The sequence below is a fragment of the Neomonachus schauinslandi genome, chromosome 4 (assembly GCF_002201575.2).
Source record: "Neomonachus schauinslandi chromosome 4, ASM220157v2, whole genome shotgun sequence".
NCBI classification, from domain to species: Eukaryota; Metazoa; Chordata; class Mammalia; order Carnivora; family Phocidae; genus Neomonachus; species Neomonachus schauinslandi.
Window position 1 is genome coordinate 184,622,989 of NC_058406.1, and position 16,568 is coordinate 184,639,556.

At 45.9% G+C, this 16,568-nt stretch overlaps 1 protein-coding gene across 2 annotated transcripts in view; it reads right to left on the bottom strand.

The window, feature by feature from the left end:
• Window positions 1-16,568, bottom strand: part of TRAPPC9 (trafficking protein particle complex subunit 9) — a 572,354-nt gene that overhangs the window by 399,045 nt on the left and 156,741 nt on the right. For both annotated transcript variants that reach the window (XM_021688817.2, XM_044914681.1), the window contains one exon: window positions 3,279-3,403. In XM_021688817.2, coding sequence (XP_021544492.1) covers window positions 3,279-3,403 — 125 coding nt within the window. The remainder of the gene's footprint in view (window positions 1-3,278; window positions 3,404-16,568) is intronic.

Genomic DNA, 16,568 nt, shown 5'->3' on the forward strand with positions numbered 1-16,568 from the left:
CACAGGAGCCTGTCCTACTCAGGGTCCAACCCCAGGGTAAGGTTAGTAGAAGGAACATGGATTCAGACCCTTAATCCCCCACCTGCTAACCCTATGACCTTGGGCGAGTGACATAACCTCCATAAACCTGTTTCCCTACTTACCTAGTAGGGTGTTTGCCCAGCTGGTGTACGTGTGAGTGTTTAGCACCCAGCAGAGCTCCTGGCCTGCAGAACACACTTCACAAATGCTAGTTCTTTTCCTTTCAGTTTTCTTGGTAAGAAACTAGTTGAGGAGGGCCCCCAGGCTCTCTGACGAAAGTGGCAGAAGCTTTCATGTGGGTGATGGGTATACTTCAAAGTGCTGAGACACGGAAACTGAACGCCAAAGTCCAGTGGGGGCCAAATCCTAAGGGCATGGATGCGGGAATTGGGGTACCCAAAATATATAAAGAGCTTATATAATTCAACAGCCCCCAAAATACATAATGCAATTAAAAATGGGTAGAAGACATGAACGGACATTTCTCCAAAGAAGACATCCAAATGGACAACAGACCCTGAAAAGATGCTCAAAATCACTCATCATCAGGAAAATGCGAATCAAAACTGCCATGAGATATCACCTCACCTGTCAGAATGGCTAAAATCAACAACACAAGAAACAAAGATGTTGGCGAGAAAGGGGAACCCTCACGCACTGTTGGTGGGAATGCAAGCTGGTGCAGCCACTCTGGAGAACAGTATGGAGGTTCCTCAAAAAGTTAAAACTAGAGCAACCCTACGACCCAGCAACTCGCACTGGGTATTTACCCAAAAGCTACAAAAACACTAATTTAAAGGGATACATGCAGCCTGATATTTACTGCAGCGTTATCTACAACAGCCGAACGATGGAAGCAGCCCAAGTGTCCGACAGATGAATGGATAAAGAAAAAGTGATATATATAATATATATATATTATATATATATTATATATATATATATATATACACAATGGAATATTACTCAGCCATAAACAAGAATGAAATCTCGCCATCTGCAACAACATGGACAGAGCTAGAGAGTATGATGCTAAGTGAAAGAAGTCAGGAAAAGAAATACCTTATGATTTCACTCATATGTGGAATTTAAGAAACAAATGAGCAAAGGAAAAAAAGAAAAAGAAAAAAAGAAAGGGAGGCAAACCAAGAAACAGACTCTTAGCCATACAGAACACACTGGTAGTTACCAGAGCGCAGGTGGCTGGGGTGGGGGGGGGTGGGGAAAACAGGTGATGGGGATGAAGAGTACACTTGTCATGATGAGCAGAGTAATTACAGAATTGCTGAATCGATGTATTGTGCACCTGAAACTAATATAACACTGTATGTTCACTACACGGGAATTACAATTTTTTAAAAAGAGACATTGAGGCTGTTCGTAAGCAAAATTCAGGAGAGGGTACAGGGAAAGACGGTGTCACAGTACAATGGAGAGGGACTGGAGTGGCGGACAGATTATGTCACATGACCTGGGAGCCATGGTCCTCTCTTTAGAGGAGACCATCTACTCAAAAAGTTGTCGTAAGAATGTAGAAGGACAGGGGCACCTGGGTGGCTCAGTTGGTTGAGCGACTGCCTTCGGCTCAGGTCATGATTCTGGAGTCCGGGATCGAGTCCCGCATCGGGCTCCCTGCTCAGCGGGGAGTCTGCTTCTCCCTCTGACCCTCCTCCCTCTCATGCTCTCTGTCTTTCATTCTCTCTCTCTCAAATAAATAAATAAAATCTTTAAAAAAAAAAAAAAAAAGAATGTAGAAGGACAATTTCTACACGTGCCTGACACACAGGATGTCCTCAGCAGATGGTAACCATGTTTCAGTGAGTACATTTCAGGACACTTACGCTCATCTACATCTATATACATTTATCATCAGCCAGGAAATACAACACATTCAGCCTTGCAACGCTCGATTCAAGAAAACACACGTGATGCCACAGCCACCATTACCCAAGAGACTGAATAACGGCCTCCTGGATTTTGAAGTTTGGCCTCCAACTCCAAGAGTGCCCCGTGGGGAAGGCCACATGGCAGCGGAGCTGAACTGCAGAGGGAAGCCGGAGTGCTGAGGGGCCTGGGCAGGAGAACGGCTACCTGTCCAGGGTTGGCTATCAGGAGGCTCCAGGGGATGTCACACCCAAGGGCCCACGAGGACATCAGTGCTCCAGCTTCGCCACAAATGCGGTGCTTTGTGGTTCCACACTTGAGTCCTTTTGCACGCCTCCGTGCCTCCCCTCCTCTGGTGGGAAGCATCATCCCACACCCCAGTCCCGTTGGCTCACAGGGGAGCCCTGACGCCCAGCAATCAAGCTACAGTGTGAATACGCCTGCTGCAACAGCTCCCAGCTACACCACTCCCCTGCAGGGCCCTCAATGGACAAGACTCTCCCCTAAAACCTACCTCCTCGTAACTGCCATCCACGGACAGGACCTCAGTCAAGGAAAAGCAGCTTGTTTCCCTCCTGCCCTGACCTCACTTCAGATAGCATCCATGCTCCGGATTCGCTGTGCCAGACTCACAACCAGCATGGCCAAGCTCTCCTGATGGGTCTCACCAGTCACGGCCCCTCGGACATGCTGGCATGTACCTCACAAGGCTGGGCCTCAACACATGCTTACTTGACAAGTCATCCTGGTGACCTTGCTGCTTGTACCCCCACCGTCGCTGTGAACCTCTGGTCCTCTCACTACAGCCTGTCCCTGGGTGGGTGTGGGCAAGCAGAGCTTTCCCAAATACTGAAGTTGTCCCCAAAGCTTCAAGCTCCAGTTCAGGCCTCTCCTAGGGCCCTTGGAAACAGCAGTCTCTACCCCACCAGAAACCCTAAGGAACCTCTGCACAGATGTCATATACTCATTCAGTCTTCCTCAGGGCTTAGAAACCAATTAGTGGAAGGAGCTCCCAAAGGCTTAAGTTTATGGGATGAATACCTGAACTGAGAATGATTAGGCAATAAATACACTTTTCAATGATCAGGGAAAAGGTAGGAAATTTTCCACCTTAATCACTGTACTCCTTGACTCAGCCCCCAAATTCCCAGTATTTCATGGAACAGAGCGTTAGCAACAACACAGCCACAGAAGCTGCACTGTAACTGCTTTCCAGAACATTCCACAGAATGGAAAATACTGAAACACCAGCTCCCCACGAACACGATTCTGTTAACACATGTGTCCTTCCCCTTCCAAAAAACACCCAACACTTCGCCTCTGAAGGCGTAGCGGAAACCATGAACACCAAGCCGCCGAGCAGACGGACTCACCTTCACGTGGCTCGGGTCCCCCGGCTTGCTGCCTTCGGGTGGGTTCACAGGCTTGCTCTCCACTCGAGGCCTAACGACCTGTCGGAAGGGACTGCACAGTGGAAAGCCACTCACACTGATTCCATCTAGAAGAGCAAAATTTCAAGATGTTAGCACCTAGATAATATAGGGTACTTTAAATCTGTTTTCCTGAACTTGAGTTCAAGCACTGGTTTTGAACAAAAGGAAAGCAGACAATTTTACAGGTGGATCCCAAAAAAAGATGGAGAAACAATGACCAACACAGAATAATGAGCATCCCTGATGTCCAGACTGTGGTCCCAAATTATCACTCACCCTTTTAGTGAAAAGAAACCAGGACTTCTCAAAGAAACCAAGGATGCCAACTCAGTGGCAGGAAATGGACAGATGAGCTTTGAACCTCTCCTTCCACGGGAGAGCCAGGAAACCAAGACTACAAGGGTGGTGTTAAAAGCCTCTGCACCCGATTCGAGAGGCTCCCACCGGCTAAAGAGGAGACAGTTCAAACTTGAAGAGTGATAGTAATTGCAACTGATTGACATTCTTCAAGTAGGTTTAAATCCATAGTTAACAGATCCAGTTTAAATCCCTTTTTAATCTGTGTTCACAGTAATTTTTTCAAAAAGTAAACGGCTCCCCGTGGAGGATAAGAATCTACTCATTTTCCTGAAAACTGGTAAGTAAAAGAATCAAGCATTTATGGGCGCCTGGGTGGCTCAGTTAAGCAACTGTCTTTGGCTCAGGTCATGATCCTGGAGTCCTGGGATCAAGTCCCGAATCGGACTCCCTGCTCGGCGGGGAGTCTGCTTCTCCCCTCTGACCTTCCCGCCTCTCATGCTCGCTCGCTCTCTCTCTCTCATTCTCTCTCTCTCAAATAAATAAATAAAATCTTAAAAAAAAAAAAGAATCAAGCATTTAAACTCTATTTCTTATTTGAACTGCACAGCTCGATGACCAAATAATAAGGCAACATATATCTTTATAAAAGTATTCTAACAAAATGAAAAACAAGGGATAAAACTGGAATACTATTTTACAACCCCTAGCCCAGGATTTTTCAACCTTGACACTACGGAGATGTGGGGCTGGACATTCCTTATGTTGGGGCTGTGCTGTGCACGCAGGAGACTTAGTAGCATCTCCGGCCTCGACTCACAAGATGCCAGTAGCAACCTCCCCCCAGGCTGTAATAACCACAAACTGCCAAATGTCCCTTGGAAGGGTGGGGGCAAAATTGCCCTTGGTTGAGAACCACTGACCTAGGCAATGAGCATGAGCGATTTCTAACATCACAAAAAGAGAAACAGGCCAGACATTCCCTGTCTCGTGAGGTAAGAACACAAGACCACCACTGGATATGCCAGAAGGATCAGAGATGAACCGATCAAGCTTCTGGATCTAGCTGCCCATTTGCAGGAGGGAGGGGCACAGAAGAACAGGTTAAGCCCCACCCACTAGCGTGCAAGCAACAAAGCCCACGCTACAGAAAGCTCTTTGGGTCAGATGCCCCAGGTTCTTCAACATATAAATTACAAGGAAAAGCAAAGAATGGGAATACTTGTACATGAAGAGAAACTTACATTTAAATAAATGGGCAAGAATAAACTATTCTATCTAGTGATTAGTAAACATCAGGATAGTGTTTCCTTTGGGGGTAAGGATGATGAGAGACTACTCAGCCGGCGATGCTCTGGCATTTGATTCAGGTGATGGATTGAAGAGGTTTACCTTATAACAACTCAAACTATGTGTTCGTTTAATTTTGTTTTAACTTTTTATTTATTGTTTTAATTCCAGTATAATTAACATACAGTGTTATTAGTTCCAAGTGTGCAATACAGGGATTCAACAATTCTCTACATTCCTTAGGGCCCAAGATACATGGACCCTTAATCCCCTTCACCTATTTCACCCATCCCCCACCACCTCCAGAAGCTGTTTCTAATTTCAACAAAACAGTTTAAAAACACAATTCTGTTTTTGTTTTTGCTTTTTTCAAAAAATTTTTGACTGATTTTTCAAATAAGGAACAGTGTCAAGATTCACATTTAAGTGTGCCTGGCCCTCAACTTTCTGGGACACTGTTCCATTTGCAAACAAGTCTACTTAAATTGACAGGTCTGAGGTGTCTACTGTGGAAATGAGTTCCCAATTAGCTAAAAACAAACAAACAAACAAAAAACAGCTGAACTAGTGAGTTTTTTAACAATAGTTTTATTATCTTGTGTCCTGCCAAAATATATCCCTTGTCAATCCCCGTTCTGCTCTGTGTTTCTTCATCTTTGTGCATTTCCGATTCTCTTCCCTCTGACAGCCATCTTTGTGATATCCCAAACTGTCAGTTCAAATGCTGCCTCTTCCACAGTGCGTCCCCCTAGTCACTGTGGCTGAAAGCAAGAACTCTTCCTCAGCGTCCGACACCTCATCCACCCTACGGCCCACGCTCACAGCATGTAGTCTCTACCAGGAAGACAGGCCGCCTGGCAGGGCCACAGGTGGGACATCAGATGGGCCAGGAACTTCTACACCATCTGGCTGAGTAATCTTTACCAAGTTACTTAGCCTCTCTGAGTTTTCAAATTCCTCATCCCTAAAATGGGAGCAACCAGAACACATAAGCTGCACGACTGCCTGGAAGAATGAGCTCTTACATATAAAGTGTTTGTCACAACGCCTGGGATCTGGCACCTGTTCAACAGAAACAGCTTGTGTTATTAGAGCAACTTACGTACAGGCCTTGGATTCCTTAGTGGAGTATCAGCTCCTTGAAGAAAGAGTTCTCATTTCACTGCTGTATCTCCCACAGCAGCTCACACAGGCTCTAGCAAGTCAACTCTCAGTAAATACTAAGGCAATGAAGTAGTAAGTTACAGGGCCAAATGTTTCACTCAGTTTACACCCCATGTTTACCAAAAACTCCATCACCCCCAAAGTCACATGCGACCATCAACTCTTGGTTTGTTGAAATCCCAGCATTCAAAGCCCCAGCCCACAGCTGTTACAGCTGAAGAAGCTTCCCCTCCCCGCTGTCCACTCCCCCAGCACCATGGGCACCATCTAGAAAAGCTCTCCCCCACACTATGGGGCCTGCAAGTCTGCAAGGGGGCTCACATTATGAACATAGACACTGCAAAACCTAAACCAACACTTGTCAGCAACCTGTCCTAGACACTAGGTCATCCTCTGCCTGTGAGCAAGCATGGTGCTCAAGACCACGGTCACTCAGCCCCTAGGTCATCCTCTGATGGGTGAAGGCCAGATGCCCGAAAGTATTTTAAATACTATCCGTGTCACCCCGACTCACACATTCACACAGAGCCTGGGACACGGCGTACCCTGCTCTTCCCTAGGGAAAGCTCCCATCATCAGCAAATTACACAAATGCCACTAGTTCCCAAAGGACACGGGTTCTTTTTTGCCTTGGAAATACCAGTCCTTGTTCACACTAACACAGTGCTAATGTCTCCATTTCTGCAAGTGGTCTGGAGCCCTGGACTGCAAGGGGAGGGTGTCGTAAAGCCAAGCTCCCCCCTTCTCCTTGTTCCTTCTCCACCCAGCTGGCTCTGACGGGACCAGGGGTAGCCCTAATCCAGCCGTGGCCAGAAATGGAAGCATCCCATCAACAGCAGCTGATCCAGACAGAAGATACCAGAAGGGTCACACACAGTCTTTGTAGGAGATTTCATCTACGAATTCCAGGGGGAGAAGTTGCGGGTGGGAGGTATCTTCCTTTGAATGATAGCTATGAAGACACAGGTATGGGGCCTTCATGCTGCCATCCTTCCCACCACAATGAGAGAATCTGAGCAGCTCACACAACCCTTTGAACCTCTATTTTCTTGGCTCAAAAATGGGAACCACTTCAAGGGAATCCATGAAAATACAAATCTGCAATGTCTTCGAACTGGAAGGATCTAGGATATGCACTTAGCAAAAAAAAAAAAAGCCGAAAATTACATGTGAAATGTGCCTCCTTTTTGGACACAGACCTCAAAACTTCAAAGAAACCTCAAAAACCTATGATCTTCAAGCTCAGAAAAAGACTACAAAAATCTCTCTACAACTTCTTTATAGACTATTCTGCCCTCTAATCCAACTGAGGTCGAAAAAGACAGGTAACGGGTAAATATGAGTGGAGACAGAAAGGAGCCTTTGGAAGGTTGGGAGAGAGGCCAGAGCCCAGACAAGGATGGGGCTGGAGAGGAGCCGCCGCACAAGGTGTAAGGGAGGAGATGAGCAAACCAAGTGCTCCAGGAGCAAACCACCCCCACCACCTCCCCTCACCCGCGTGCCCATGGACGAGCAGCTCTCCAGCTGGGCTGGGCTGCATGAGAGAAAATTCTGCTCCATCACTCGGGCAATTTTTCTGCCAACACAGGCCATCACAAATAGAACAGAGAACAGATTGGAATGACAATTAATGGGAAGACAAGACCAAAAAAGTTACAAACAGAGGAAGGCAGCCTAGTAGGAGGATCAGAGTGGAGTGGATTTCTCAGGGTATTTAAGAATGGGATGAGTCTGCTAGATCACAATGAATCAAACTGAGCTTGAGAGAACTGCATAGTTACTGTTTATAGTGCTTAATTTTTCTGTTAAGAGCATCTCTGTGGGCAATTCAGAAATACAATTTTGTATACTAAAATAACAGGTTCCTGAATTCAGCTGCATCCCAACCACAGTGACAACTTGAGAGGTTGACAGCTCAAAGGGGGACCCATGCGGCAGAAAGAAATGGCAGTCACAACAAACAGCTGTAGTGGGGGGACGGGTGGTGACAGTGTTTACGTGTGCTGGGCATGGCCCTGGGCCCCAACACACACCATCGAACAGTCCCCCACTCCCTGCAAGGAGCACTGTTTTTCTCGACTCTGTAGATGAAGCTGAAGAGTCTGAGAACATAACTCAGTAACACCACACAGCTCATCAGAAGTGGATGCAGGACGCAGGACTGTCAGATTTGGGTCTACCCAGCAAAACTGCAACCACACATTTCTGTCCCCACATGAGCTTCTATGAAACCTCACCAGCCGGGCTGTTGTGTGGCCCACCATGTACCATCCCATAAGCTACGTGACCCTAAACCCATTGTAAGGAGCCTCACAATGGCTTAGCATCCATCTCCACTGGTGGATCTCAAGGCATGTGCACATTTTTGCACACTTTCAAAAGAATCTAATGCTTAAGGCTGAGCATCAATTTCTCTCATCACAAGTTACATGGATTGGAATAAGATGTAACTAGAACAAAATACATTTTCAAAGGCAGAAAGAGACAATGATCTCCCAGTAGGGGTTTGTCAATATGCTTTTCCAGGCAGAATATATTTTGAGGATGCATTTTTTATTCTTAAAATCCATGGGTGCCAAAAGAAAAAAAAAGTCCATCTGGTATCTGGCTATCATAAAATATCCTCCAGAAAACCAAAAGAGTAGAAGCATTTGGCTCAGAAATTAGCCAATACTCATCCTCAATTTCCATAGGAAAAACAGGGAGTTCATTCACTCAGAAACTCTAGGATAGGCTTAGGAAAGAAAATTCATGTAGTAACAGGGGCCTTCCTCTACCATCCAGACAAAGCAGTCCTCACTCCCACGGCAGCCCTGCTTTGACACTGGGCTCCCTCTGTTGGAGGCTCCACTCAGCCCTGTGCCGTCGAGGGCCTCAGGAACCTGCATGTACGTGGCTGCTTCATAACTACCCACTGAGCGTGTGGGTGGTTCCCAGCTTGCTTTCCTAGGCCCACAGACGGGAGCTCCTCGGTAGAACCTATGTTCTGTGCTTTCCATCTACCGGAGTGACACTCGCCTATCCCCACACTGCCACCGCAACACCTGCTCTGACCTCTGGCAGCTCCCATCTACTCCCTGTACGTTTTCTCCATCCGTCAGCCCCCTTGCCCTCTCTTCCTTCTCCAGCCTTAGATTCCACAGTCAAAACAAAGGGCATGAAACGTCCTCTCTAAAGGATCAGATAGTATTTTCGGCTTTGTGAGCTACAGGTCTCTGCCATGAGCACCGGCAGCTGCCGACATCCGTGAACACACGGGGTGGCTGCGTTCCAGTAGCCCCGAGACAGGCAGCAGGCCTGCTGGCCAGGGCACAGCTGGTGACCCCTCCCTGGAAAGCACCCATCATTCCCCTGCCTGTTCTCCCCTTAAGCTCACCTGACAAGACCCCACTCCAGGCTAACTCCATCTACGTTCTCCACAGTGGCACCTGAAGCCCAAGATCGATGGGGGAAAACCACGCACGGTGCCAAGCAGGCTGTCTTCAGACACACAACCACACACCTGGGCCCATTCTCGCCACCGCTGAGCATCCTACCATATCCGGAGTAAGTCCTCCCTCTCCTCCCGAGTCACTAGCACCCGCTCCCCCGCCCCCTCCCTCCTGAGAAGCCGATCCCAGGAGAAGCAGAGAGGCAACCAGAGAAGAGGGGAGGACCAGCCCCTCTCCCATCACTGCTCCTCCACCCACCTGCATCTAGGACCACACTAGTGTTCCTGTTAAGGGACAGCCTGGCTCCTCCCACATCCCAGATGCTCCCTGGGAACACCGGCCCTGGGCGGTCTGCAGCTCTGCCCCTTTCCGTTTTAACATTCTTGCTGAGATGTAATCAGCATAGAATAACCTGCAGAAGTTTAAAGTATACAACTCGGGGAGTTGACATTCCTCAATCAATGTGATCGAGACGGTGAACATATCCATCGACTGCAAGCTTCCCTGTGCACCCTTGTGCCTCTACCCACCGCCATCCCCCCAAGCCTCCTCCTCCTAGCCCCACATAAGCACTACTGTTACCACAGGTGTGTTCACATTTTCCAGAAATTAATTCAGATGGAATTGGACACATTACACGCTCTTCTCTGTCAGGCTCCTCTCGCTCAGCATACTCATCTAGAGCTAATTCTAACATACTATGTGTATCCACGGTAGACAGCTTTTAATTGAACAGAATTCCAGTGAATGGCTCTGACAACTTGTTTATCCATTCACCTACTTATGAACACTTAGACTGCTTCGACCTTTTGATTATGACAAATAAAGCTGCTCTGAACACTTCTGTACAAGTCACTGGATGGACATATGCTTTCATTTCTCTGGGTTAAATATCCAGGAGAAAAATGGCTGGGTCCTTTGGTAAGTGTATGTTTGATTTTCCAAGAAAGTTGTTAATGGGCTATTAATGTTTGTCAATAATCAGAAGGACTCAAAAGAACAAGGAAGAAGAGACTATCAAAAATGAGCAGGCAATTTGAGAAAGAACAGGGCATGACCTCTAAAACTGAGAGACAGGACCATGTAACGCTCATCAAAGAGCACATCCGAGAGTCAGGAACCACAGACAACCAAGGGACCCAAGGTGTGGCTCCACCCGGCCGCACACAAGGCACACTCCACACAGAACGGCGTCTGTCTGTCCCTCCAGGGGCAAGTGTGAAATCCACGCCACAGCAAGACCTCCTCACAACAGCCAAGGGGGACAACGGGCCGCAAGAGCCAATTTCCAGTAAGATCCCACCTTGGAGCCTGATGACAACGCTTCCCTTTGCTGGAAAGGGACACCATTCGAGTCCCTGGCCACACAGGAGACCAACTAGAGTGGACTTTAAATCCATGTAACAGTTCTGTTGGCATCAGGATATTACAGAGTCGTGTCCTCTAAAGATGGTTAGTGGGTGAGAATGAAGCAGGGGACACTCAGCCCAAGATTAGAACGCTCGTGGCTGCTGGAGACAGGGCCCGGACATGTGTGTCCGCGAGCGCAGCCTTCTCTTCTCTGGACACCTTCGAGAGAAGTCAACGCTTCCCAGCAGTCGGCCGCCTCTGCATGCCGCTGACGAAGACGGGCAGCTCCCCTGGTCAGCACACACAGACCCTGGCATGGACAACAGTGCCCTGCACGGACCTCTCCCCTAGACCGGAAGCACCTCGGGCAGCAACTGCACATCTTTCGTCTGCACTTAAACCGCCTATCACGGCACCCAGCATGAGGCATATGGAGGAAGATCTGCTGGGTGAGCACATACGCCTCATCATTTCCTCCGTTACTAAGTGATGGGAAAGGCCTCACACCCTCAGGCCACTGCCTGGCACACAGGGGGCCCAGGGCCAACCTCCAGGGCCATCAGTCAGATGGACGGGGATGCACAGGCCCCCTAAAGCTGCGTGACATGGCAGCCCAAGCTACAAGCCTGCATCTAACATGAGAGGAACCAATGAATGATTTTGTGAATGAAGGACTTCATGAAGGAATAATCATCCAAGGACAATTTTCAAAAAAAAACACCAATAAATCATTTTTCTGTAGAAGAATGCCAGAATGGATTGAAGAGTGGGGGGTTCCTGGTCACCACGCTGGGCCAGGTGGGAAATAGGAAACTTCTTGGCCAGGACCTTGGGGACAAGTGGACGGAGTGTGGTAACCTGGCCCCCACCCGAGATGGCAGTTGCTGTCACCCTCTCTCTCCTTCTCCAAGCAGCTGTGGCACCATCCATGGCCCCCGTTTCCCCAGGCCCAGGCCTTCTCCCTGTGCGCACAGGGGAAGGTAGTCCCCAAAGGACCAAGCGATAGGAGGACCTGGATTTGAACTGCAGGGTATTCCCTGTGTCTATCCAGAAGCAGATTGGGGAAGGGTCTGGACACGGAATCAAAGCTGTGGGGCTGCCAACCCTTGCCTCCAGCCCTGGGCAAGACTGCCAGCATCACTCATCAACGGGTGATAAAGGGCTCTTCTCAGGTCTTACAGCTTGTACACCTTGTTTACATGTGTTATTCCATTTCTACTTTAAAACAAACCCAAACAAACATCCTTTCTCCCAAGACAGCCACAGAAATAGCTCAATTAGCATGTGTTATCTTAGGATAAAAATCAGGGAAAGAAAAGCAGAGTACTGCCAGTTTGAGACTGGATGTAGAAGGCCTTTTCACGAGATGATAAAGGGAGAGCGGTGTTGTCCCAAGGCAAATCATGCCATGTGCTTGTTCTCCTGAGAAACAAGAAATTCAAAGTACAACCTGAATGTTTTGTGTGCTCTTCACAGCGGTCCTCAAGCACTGAGCATCCCTACAAGACAGGGAATGTCCTTACCTCTTCATTCGTCAGCCAGCCAAATCACAGAAACTACACGTCTGACAGTTTCCACTTGGAACATTAATTTACGAAGCTATCAAAAAGTACACCCCAGCATCCCACAAAACCTTTCTTCCCCAACAAATTAGTGTTAATACCTGTGGGTAAAGTCTCTCAAGAACTAACTGTGCATGTGTCCCTCACTCATACACTCACACTGTTCAAAAATGTAAGTTCCTGGGACCTGCTTTTGCTCTTTCTGCCACAGGGTTTTCACCCATGTGTGAAAAACTGTTTTCCCCATCCCACCCTCTTTTACCTCCTTCAGTCCTGCCCTTTCTCCAAGCCTTACCTCCATCATCACTTCCAAAGCAAAGCCTTCCCTGACCCCTTAAACTGTGTCCTTCCCAATGATATGGTCACCTTTCCTACCTAGCATTTAGCAAAGTTGCCATTTTTCACGCATTTGTAAAATTGCTGGTTTCTCTCACTAGACTTGTGCTAACAGTAGCCACTAGATAGTGGGCCTTTAATTAAAATCAAATAATAACTTCAGATCTTCAGATGTACCATCCACATCACAAGATTAAAGCCACATGTGGCTCGTGGCTACCCTGTCAGACAGCTCAGAACGGGACGCTGTCCAGTCACAGAGCGTGCTGTTGGCCAGTGCCGCACCAGACTCTGAGCTCCTTGAGGGTAGGGACTGGGTGTCAGCTTACTCCTCAGGACAAGCCCCAGAACAGTACAGTACATGGGATAAAATGGATACTCCACAAATACTTGTAAGGGGAAAACATGCACTATAATTGCTTACTTTACTCAACTATGCAGTGCTTTATAAAAACCAAGAAAAAGATCATGTAAGTCCTGTTACCTGATTAGAATGGAATATTAGTAGTTACCTCATACTTAAAACTAGGACATACTTCAAATATTCTATAATGTCCACTCCCTTATACAATATTTATGAGCATCTAATGTGTATCACAATACTACACACAAAAATTAGCTCATTGGCACCTGGGTGGCTTAGTCAGTTAAGCGTCCGACTCTTGATTTCGGCTCAGGTCATGATCTCAGGTTCATGAGATTGAGCCCTGTGTCAGGCTCTGTGCTCAGTCTGGAGTCGGCTTAAGATTCTCTCTCTCCCTCTCCTCCTGCCCCTCCCCCTGCTCGTGCACATTCTCTAAAATGAATAAAATATTTTTTTAAAAATTAGCTCAAAAACTAGGTTAAAACAGGTAACTAAAATGGTTTTACTGGTGAATTCCACCAAACATTTAAAGAATGCCAGTTCTTCTCAAACTCTCCCAAAAAACTGAAGCGAACACTTCCAAGCTCATTTTCCAAGGCCAGCCCTATTACCCAGATACCAAAGTCAGACAAAGACACTACCAGAAAACTTCAGATCAATATTCCTGCTGCATATAGATGCAAAAATCATCAATGAAACATTAGCAAACCAAACTCAACAGCACATTAAAAGGATTATACACCATGATCAAGTGGGATCTCTCACTGGGATGCAAAGACAGTTCAACATACACAAGTCAATAAATGTGACATGCCATACTAACAGAATGAAGGATAACATTCATATCATCTCAGTAGATGCAGAAAAAGCATTTGCCAAATTTAAAATCTTTTCATGATAAAAACCCTCAAACTGGATGTTGAAGGAATGTATTTCAACATAATAAAGGCCATATATGACAAACCCACAATTATCATACTCAACGGTGAAAAGCTGAAAGCTTTTCCTCTGAGATCAGGCACAAGACAAAAGTGCCCATTCTCACAATCTTACTCAACATAGTATTGGAAGTCCTAGCCAGAACCATCAGGCAAGACGAATAAAAAGCATCTGAATCAGAAAGGAAGATGTAAATTGGCTTTATTTGCAAATGATCTGATCTTATAGAAGATCCTTAAAAACTCAACCCCCCCCCAAAAAAAAGTTAAGTCTAATTAACAAATCCAGTAAAGTTGCAAGATAGAATATTAGTATACTGAAGTCGGCTGCTTTTCTATGCACTAACAATAAGATATCTGAAAAATAAAGAAAATCCCATTTGCAATAGCATCAAAAAAAATAAAATGCCTAGGGATAAATTTAACCAAGAAAGTGAAAGATCTAAACACTGAAAACCGTTAAGACCTCGATGAAAGAAATTGACGATACAAATAAATGGAGGTATCCCCTGTTCATGGATTGGAAGAACACTGTGAAAAATGTCCATACTAGCCTAAGCCATCTACAGATTCAATGCAATCCCTATTAAAACGCCAATGCATTTTTCACAGGAAAAGAACAAGCAATCCTAAAATGTTTATGTAGCCACAAATGACCAAGTAGACAAAGCAATCCGGGGGTGGGGACGGAGAGAACAAAATTAGAGGTATCACGCTCCCTGATTTCCAACTATACTACAGACCTGTAATCAAAACAATATGGCACTGGCATAAGAACAGACACACATACTAATGAAACAGAACAGAGAGCCCAGAAATAAACTCCCACATATACTGTCAGCTAATATTTAACAGGAGAATTAAGAATACTCAATACAGTCTCATCAATAAGTGGTGTTGGGGAAAGTGGATTATCACGTGCAGAAAAATGCAACTAGAGCCTTATCTGACACCATTCATAAAAACTAACTCAAAAATAGATGAAGGCTAAACACAGGAACTTCAACAATGAAACTCCTAGAAGAAAACACAGGGGGAAACCACCTTAGCATTGGTCTTGGCAGCAATTTGTTCACAGGACACCAAAAGCACAAGCAACCAAAGCAAAAATCAACAAGCGGGACTACAAACTGAGCTTCTGCACAGCCAAAGAAACAATCAACAAAATGAAAAGGCAACTACAGAATGGGAGAAAATTTCTGCCAATCCTCTATTTGGTTAGGGGTTAGTATTAAAATATCTGAAGAATGCATGTGACTCAGTAACAAACCAACAATCTGAAAATGAGAAGAACTGAGTCTTTGAAGAAGACCTATAAAAGGCAGCAGCTACGTGAAAAGGTGCTCCACATCCCTCATCATTAGGGAAATGCAAATCAAACCACAATGAGCTATCGCCTCGCACGTCTTATGGCAGTCATCAAAGAAGACGTACAGTTTGCCGAGGGTGTGAAGAAAAGGAAACCCCTGTGCACTGTTGGTGGGAATGTAAATTGGTGCAGCCACTGTGGAAAATAGTATGGAGACACCTCAAAAATTTAGAACTACCTTATGATCCAGCAACCCCCCTTCTGAATACATACCCTAAGGAAATGAAAATAGGATCTCAAGGAGGTATCTGACTCCCATGCTTATCGTAACATTATAGCCAAAATACTAAAACCACTTAAATATCCATCTACAGAGGAATGGGATGAAGAAGTTGTGGTATATATACAATCCAACATTATTCCATAAGAAAGGAAATCTTGCCATTTGCAACAATATGGATGGACCCTGAGAGCATTATGCTAAGTGAAATAAGTCCAAGAAAGAAATACGTATATCCAATGGAATATTATGCAGCCAAGAAAAGGAATGAGATCTTGCAACGACGTGGATGGAACTGGAGGGTATTATGTTGAGTGAAATAAGTCGAACAGAGAAAGACATGTATCATATGATCTCACTGATATGAGGAATTCTTAATTGCAGGAAACAAACTGAGGGTTGCTGGAGTGGAGGGTGGGGTGGGAGGGATGGGGTGACTGGGTGATAGACACTGGAGAGGGTATGTGCTATGGTGAGCGCTGTGAATTGTGTGAGACTGTTGAATCACAGATCTGTACCTCTGAAACAAATAATGCAATATATGTTAAGAAAAAAAAAAAGAAGAAGAAGGTAGTGGGAGGGGAAGAATGAAGCGGGGGAAATCGGAGGGGTAGATGAACCATGAGAGACGATGGACTCTGAAAAACAAACTGAGGGTTCGAGAGGGGAGGGGGGTGGGAGGATGGGCTAGCCGGGTGGTGGGTATTGAGGAGGGCACATTCTGCATGGAGCACTGGGTGTTATGCACAAACAATGAATCATGGAACACTTCATCTAAAACTAATGATGTAATGTATGGGGATTAACATAAGAATAAAAAAAATTAAAATTAAAATTAAAAAAAAAAAAGAAATACTGTATATCACTTATATGTGGAATCTAAAAGAGCCAAATTCATAAAAACAGAGA